This window comes from Mus pahari, chromosome 23 (genome assembly GCF_900095145.1).
Source record: "Mus pahari chromosome 23, PAHARI_EIJ_v1.1, whole genome shotgun sequence".
NCBI classification, from domain to species: Eukaryota; Metazoa; Chordata; class Mammalia; order Rodentia; family Muridae; genus Mus; species Mus pahari.
This window is the reverse complement of record NC_034612.1, coordinates 4,122,046-4,129,682: the sequence shown is the minus strand read 5'-3', so window position 1 is coordinate 4,129,682 and position 7,637 is coordinate 4,122,046. Positions and strand designations below refer to the sequence as shown.

Sequence of the window (7,637 nt, the reverse complement as noted above, 5' to 3'; positions counted from 1 at the left end):
TGTGTATAGCCCTGACTGTCCTGGAACTCACTTTGTAGACCAGGCTGGCCTTGAACTCTGAAATCTGCCTGCCTCTGCCTCCCAAGTGCTGGGATTAAAGGCGTGCACCACCACGCCCAGCTCTTGAGCACTGCTCTTAACCGCTGAGCCATCTCTCCAGTCCCTTGTACCAACATTTTGGACCCTAGTATACCGCTCAGGCTCCTGGGGACAAGATGCCCTCTTTGCTCACACGTTCATATCACTCAGGTCTTGCTGGGGACACGGGAACATCTCCTTGCAGTTAGAAACTGGGCTGGGGTTTGTGGCTTACATCTGCCTGTCTCACAACCCTCTTCTCTCTGTGAAGTGCCCTCCTGCCGGCCTCTATGGTTCTCCGTTCCTGGCTCGGCCTTCCTACCCACAGGCCCACATGGCAATGAACTCGTCTCAGGAGCCACATCCCAAACACTACCCCAAGCCCATCTACTCCTACAGGTGAGCTCCGACTGCCTAGGAGGAAGCAACAAGGGGCTGCCTTTGGGGGCATCTTAGACAAGCAGGAGCAGACTCCCAAGGGAGTGGGCCCCAAGTGGGATCCACTCTTGGTAGTGACTGACAACTTTGTATCAGATATTGGTTCTCCGTGGTCACAGACTATATGGCTTGGTCTCTCTGGGCCTGTTTCTTCAGATTAAAAGTCAATCCTAGAAATGGCAGTGTGTATCTCAGGCTTTGGGGAGGAAGCATCTTGTATGAAGTCTAAAAGGCTATGGGAGTGGGGTCAAAGGGCAAGCGGGATCTCTCTGCTCACTGCTGTAGCTGAGCTGAGATTAGGGTGGGGGAGGGGGTAGGCACAGGAGAGGGGTCATTGAAAGGTGCTAACAAGGAGCTATCACTGGGAATGTGGAGGGACTGGTACCAAGCAGGGCAGAACTCCTGGCAAGAGGGGACCCTAGGCTGTCCATCCCTGTCCTGAGCCCTGTTTCCGTCCCCATCTCTGGCCCCAGCTGTCTGATCGCCATGGCCTTGAAGAACAGCAAGACAGGCAGCCTGCCCGTGAGTGAGATCTACAGCTTCATGAAGGAGCACTTCCCCTACTTCAAGGTGAGGGCTCTGATCCAGGGTGGGGTGCTGAAGCCACCCCGCCTCTGCCTGGCTTCCTCTGCACCACACTGAGCCAGGATCTTAGCCTCGCAGTTTTACCATGTCCGATGGGGAAGTCAGGTACCAATACACCCGCACAGATGCAATTCACGAAGAGAACGGGGCTGGGATGGAGGAAGCAGAGCACCTCCTGCATCTCTGCGTGTGAGGAGGGGAGGGGCTGGGCTAGTTATTCAGCACAGAGCCAGACAGCAAGATGCCAAGCCCACCTTCAGCAGGCAAGTTCAGAAGGACTTAAGGAGACCTTGTGAGCAGCAGGAGTGGGCTGGCCATTAGTCAGTCTGTAAACTAAACCCCAAAGACCACCAAGCAGCCAGGCGTCCGGATCACAGGATCTTGGGCCTGGACAGTATCCCAGGTTGAAATGCTGGACACCTGGGTTGGGTGAGCTGGGTACCTCCATCTGGTTATCGGGCAATGACGTATGAACATTTGAAAGTGATTTTCGGGCAGGAGAGACGGCTCAGCGGTTAAGAGCACTGACTGCTCTTCCAGAAGTCCTGAGTTCAATTCCCAGCAACCACATGGTGGCTCACAACCATTTGTAATGGGATCTGATGCAGTGTGTGTCTGAAGACAACTACAGTGTACTAACATACATAAAATAAATAACTGTTGAAAGGACGGAAGGAAGGAAGGAAGGAAGGAAGGAAGGAAGAAGTGATTTGTACCAAACTTACTGGGCAGCTCCATAGTCTTTGGCATCAGTCTCCCCTGAACTCTGCCCAGTGGGAGATGAGAAAAGACATTCCCAAAGCCCTGGAATTGTGGTCCATCTACAGACTCCAGGGCAGGCGCTCCTGTGTGCCACAGTCCCCCTTTCCCTCTCATCTTCCAAGCAAGAGTCTGAGTGTGCCCAGGCAGGGAAAGACTCGCTAAGTGGATGTCACCTGAGGCATCTACCGGGCACCCATGTCTCCCCCGCAGACAGCACCTGACGGCTGGAAGAACTCCGTGAGGCACAACCTGTCCCTGAACAAGTGCTTCGAGAAGGTGGAAACCAAGTCCAGCGGCTCCTCGCGCAAGGGCTGCTTGTGGGCCCTGAACCTAGCTCGCATCGACAAGATGGAGGAGGAGATGCACAAGTGGAAACGGAAGGACCTCGCCGCCATACATCGCAGCATGGCCAACCCTGGTGAGCCCCAACCCACCACGCATGTGCACAAGCACCCGCCACCTCCATAGCCTCTAATGGCTCCCCGCCCCAGTCTAGAAGCCAGCCAGTGCAGGAGAATGGCGAGAAATAGGAAGAGCTGCTGACCCTGGTTTCTCATTCTGCAGCCCTGGGGTGGCATCCGCGTGGGTATGGGAGGCAGCAACGTTCCATTCAGTAAGGGGGAGATGGGTTTTAGCAGGGAGTGTTAGAAGGCCCTCTGTAGCACCCATCCCAGGGCTCCCAGGCCTTGGTCTAAGCTTGCTGTGGGATCCTGGGTGGGTCATCTGGCTAGATTCTCATCTCTAAAGTGGTCCAGCTAGCTCCTGGGCCCCTTACAGTCAAGCACAAGCGATTCCCAGGGCTGGGTGGGAAAACACACATTGCAGTGTTCAGTCCTGAGCCCCAGAAGCCAGGTAAAGGGGGCATGGCAGTGCGCATCAGCAATCCTGGGGCTCCTTGGGAAAGGTGGGCGGTGGAGATGTGTGAGCTGACAACAGACCTTGTCTCAAAGTTGAAGGCAAGGGTTTCCACCTGAGATCATATTCTGACCTGGACATGTGCTCTGTGGTGCATGCGTAGGCATGCACACAATACACATGCACACATACACATGCATACAATATACATGCACATACATACATATGCACACATACATATATGCACACACATGCACACACTTGCACACACATACACATGCATACAATATACATGCACATACATACACACATGCACACAATACACACATGCACATACATACACACTTGCACACACATACACATGCACACACATACAAATATACACACATACACATGCACACACATACACATGCACACACATACACATGCACACACTTTTTAAAAGAGTGGTTTCTGTTCTTTGTTCTCACAGAAGGGAGTCCATTCAGCCCACAGCAATGAGTTTCAGTGTTGGGATTTTTTTTCACAGAATGGCTTGGTCCCCTTAATCATTAATGATCTAGCTGTCTCCTGGGACCTGTGTCCCTGCCTCAGCCCCCTCTGCAGGGGCTGGTAGGAATTCAAATAAAGTCGTAGGGTAGGGTCATGGGTCTGTGCTGTGAGGTCCTGTCTGGAGGGGAGGGGCTGTTAGGGTTTCATGGTAGCTCCCCTCCCGTTCCTTGAAGGTCTTTTAATGGTTTGGGATGGCATCACATCTCCATAACAACCCAGTGCAGACCAAATCACACCATCTCATAGGAGACTGAGACTCTCAGACGGTTCCTACATTCATATGGGTGGTGGCACAGGGACTCAGGACCGGGTGACAGAAGGGACTTCCGAGTCACATTTCTTACTTGTCTGCAGAGGAGTTGGACAAGCTCATCTCAGATCGCCCAGAAAGCTGCCGGCGTCCTGGAAAACGAGGGGAGCCTGAAGCCCCCGTGTTGACTCACGCCACCACAGTGGCCATGGCCCACAGCTGCCTGGCCATCTCTCAACTCCCACCGAAGCCACCGATGACCCTGTCCCTGCAATCAGTGCCTCTGCACCACCAGCTCCAGCCCCAGGCACACCTGGCCCCAGACTCCCCGGCGCCGGCACAGACCCCACCTCTCCATGCCCTACCCAGTCTCAGCCCAGGGCCTCTCCCGCAACCAGCCATGGGTAGGGTTCCTGGGGACTTCCTCAACATCAACAGTGACATGAACACAGAGGTGGATGCCCTGGACCCTAGCATCATGGACTTCGCTCTACAGGGTGAGGTGTAGGAGGTGGGAGTTGGGCAGGGTGGAGGGGAGAGACGGGAGCCCCAGTGGTGGTCTGCCTCCATCTTTAGCATCATCACTATGACAACCACCCTACCTATTAATTAACACTTCATGAGCACCTGCTGTATACCAACCAAGCACTTCCTAGACGCCATCTTGTCCCGCCCTACCAAAGCCCCACGGCCCTGCCATCTCCTCCTCTTTCTGCTGATAAGGACGCTCAAGCAAAGAGAAGTTGAGTCACCAGCCTGGGTCCCCTGGCTGCTCATTGACAGACCCAGGATTTCAGCCTAGCACCCCAAACTTTTCTTTAGTAATTGCTTCAACATTACACATGCTAAGTCGGGTGGGGTTACACTGCAGCACAGGGGCCCCTTCTGTCAGTCCAGGGGGAGACAATGAGCGGGCAGACGCCTCCAAGAACCCAGCAGGGTATCAATGTGCTTCAGCAAAGGCTCCTAACCCACCCTAGCCCTAGTGCTCCTGCGCCTGCGCCTGCTGTGTTCCAGCCCTTGTGTCCCAATCCTCACTAGGGAACAGAACCGGGTGGCAGGTGAGTCGGTCAAGTCCGTCACAGCTGTGGAAAGGCATGTCCCATCCATCCCCCTGCTCCTCTGGCCTCCCTGGCTCTGATCCCAAGGCTGCTGCCCAACGAGAACCAAACGCTCGCCGTTCACTGTGCCTCGTATGTGGGTGTATGGATCATCTCCATCTTACATTGTGGCTCAGAGACTAAAGTGGCTTTCCCAGGGGCACACAGCAGCAGGAAGAAGACCCGGGCTGGGCCTCAGCTTCTGCTCTGCCCTGTGAGAACACCTCACGTCATCTTTGCTTCTGTTCCCAAGAGGGGGATTTGAAGTCAGGGCCGGTTGGCCCTAAGCCAGCTCACCCAAATGTTTTTGTCTTTGCAAGGTAACCTGTGGGAAGAGATGAAGGAGGACAGCTTCAACCTGGACACACTGGAGGCTTTCGGAGACTTCCCGCTTGGCTGTGACCTGGGAGCCCCAAGCTTGACCCCCATCACTGGCAGCGGTGACCGGTCCTTCCCTGATGTGCAGGTGACAGGTCTCTATGCTGCCTACTCCGCCACCGCCGCAGACAGTGTGGCCCCGTCGGCGGCCAACTCTGCGCAGTACCTGGCTACACCAGGGAACAAGCCTATTGCTCTGCTTTGAGCCGGTGGCCCGGAAGAAAGGGCGCCTCGGCTACACCGTGTCTCGAGCCCATTGCTGACGGGGGAAATGACAGCTTGAGGTTCCTCCTGCACCCCAACATGCTGCCACAGGACACTCCTGGGACACCCAACGGAAGCAGAGCGGGGATGGCAAGCCCTCTACCTCCCCATCTTCTGCAGGACCTGAGACAGAGGCATGGCCATGGTGAGACCCGGCTCTTAAGAGCCTGGCTCCTGGCAGAGCTCATCTTGGGACACAGTGGTGTGTCCCGGAGACACAGGAGAGGAAACTCTGAGCACACACGTTCTCCCAGGAGAGGAACCTCTGACTATGCCTCAGAGCACGGAGAAAGGCCCCGGTCAGCCTTGGAAGTGACATGATTGACCTCTGCCACAAACTTCTGCCCCTTGCTCCTAGAGTGTCCAGAGTCATGCTATCGAGACTGTGTGTACATTTATTTATATTTATTGTGACTCCAGCTAAGATCCCTAGAAAGAGACCCATGTTAGACTCCCTGCCGCTCAGCAAGCCTAACTCCCTAGTGACCCCCGAGTCACGAGTCACATCTCCAGCCTGCTCGGGCAGCCCCCACCCCCATCCCTGTGATTCAGAGAGTGAGCAAGCACTTTTGTGACTGGGGAGCGCCCCGTCATTTTCCTATTAGGACAGATCTTTTTCTTGGGGTTTAATCATGGCTCACATCTATTCCAGGGGATACACGGGAGAGAAGGTACCGTAGCATCAAGATTGGGGAGGATTTCTCTAAGGCCTGCGGGGCTGAGATAAGAGGAAAAACTAAAGACCTGGTTGTGCCAGGTTAGAGGCATGAGACAGGAAGATGGGAACCTCAGGCCCGAAGGCTCACCACTCTTTGTAGCACCAGTGTAGCTCCCTGTCCGTGCCTGCTGCCTCTTCTTGGCTATGTCTGTCTTCACACTACCCTCTTGTCCTATGACTGATTTTTCCAAGTGAGGGTTCTACAGGCAGGTGGGCCACTGGGGAGGGGGGTGGAGGCCCCCTCCACCCCGCTCCTTTCCATCTTGATGTCTGACTCCATGCCTGAGAGTTCACGGCTCTAGGTTGTTCAGAAGACCCAGCAGGCAGGCCAGCCATCTGTAAAGGGCAGCGTGAGGTCTTGTCATCAGGGGCCATTTTTCAGGTCTCCCCACTGAGACGGCGCGGCCCGCCCAGCCCAGCAGGCCTTGCTCAGCAGCTGTGTGCCAGGGCCCTCGGAAAGTCATGCAGTTTTAAGTGTGAAGACCCTGTAGGTGTAGTGCTGAATGTCTGCTGTCAATAAAGGCTGAACAGCAGCTGTGTGGCTCAGTGTGGATGGCGGCAGCGGTGGGGAAGAGGTGTGGGGAGGGGCAACAGTACACAGCACAGAAACCTGGCCCTCTGACACCAAGTTCCTGTTGATTGATGTCCCGGGCGTGGGACATCCATGAAGTTCACAAGACTGATATTTACTGTCCTTCAGAATGAACACTTGACAGGTACCATCTTGGGAATGAGTTGTAGATAGTTGTTAACTACTCCCATAGTAGAGGCTCTGTGTATATATGTGTGTGTGTGTGTGTGTGTGTGTGTGTGTGTGTGTGTGTGTGTCAGGTAGGGTGGGGCTGGGCCTACACATGCTAGCCTCAGGCTCTGGTTGGGCTACTCCAATCTGGGGACAGGGCAGCAGAAAGATGGCACCTGACCTGGCACCAGTGACATGCCAGGTCAGGCTATGTCACCCACCATGAGCTCATAAAGCCCTTGGAGGGGCCATGGCTCAGTTCTCAGTACCCCCATTTTGTTGGTGAAGAAATGGCACCTTGGACAACTTCAAATACCCAGTACCAGGCCCCCTACTCTGTGGCTTATCCATCAAGTATGCCCTGTGGCACAGGCTCAACTCACAGAAGCATCATGTCCCCAGTACTGAGACTGATTGCCGATCCAGCTGCCCTGCTGATGTCCTGATCTTAGCCCAGTGAGACCCTGGGACTTCTGGTCTCCTATAAGGGGATAAATGTGCCATTTTAAACTCCTGTGTTATTGACCCACAGAAAACCAACCATACTGATGTTCTTATGTGGGGAGCCACAGCCCCTGGGGCCGCACCCCAACATGGCGCCTTCAGGAAGAGAGTTCTTACAATAAACAAGTCCTTATTTGGCTGCTGCTGTTATCCCTGCTGATCATTGGCTGAGCTCGCTCACCTGGCTAAGCTACGTTGCCTGGTGTGATTGGTTGGCATGAATGCATATATATTGGGCTTTTCCCCGGGGTTCGTGGGGGATGAAGAGGGAGATGAAGATTGTTCAAGGTTCCTGAATAAACTGCCGTTAGACGAACTGGTGGTGGCGTCATCCTTGCTGGTTAAGGGGGCACGCAACGTTCTCAGGGTAAACGGAGGCTGGGAGAAGCATCTAGGAGTAAGCCTAGGTGC

At 54.6% G+C, this 7,637-nt stretch overlaps 1 protein-coding gene across 1 annotated transcript in view; it reads left to right on the top strand.

The window, feature by feature from the left end:
- The window catches only part of Foxn4 (forkhead box N4), a 20,991-nt gene extending 14,478 nt beyond the window's left edge, over positions 1 to 6,513 (top strand). The window contains exons 6-10 of the mRNA XM_021187089.1: positions 350 to 477; positions 990 to 1,086; positions 2,074 to 2,281; positions 3,625 to 4,017; positions 4,941 to 6,513. Coding sequence (XP_021042748.1) covers positions 350 to 477; positions 990 to 1,086; positions 2,074 to 2,281; positions 3,625 to 4,017; positions 4,941 to 5,203 — 1,089 coding nt within the window. The 3' untranslated portion in view covers positions 5,204 to 6,513. The remainder of the gene's footprint in view (positions 1 to 349; positions 478 to 989; positions 1,087 to 2,073; positions 2,282 to 3,624; positions 4,018 to 4,940) is intronic.
- The last annotated feature ends 1,124 nt before the right edge of the window (positions 6,514 to 7,637 follow it).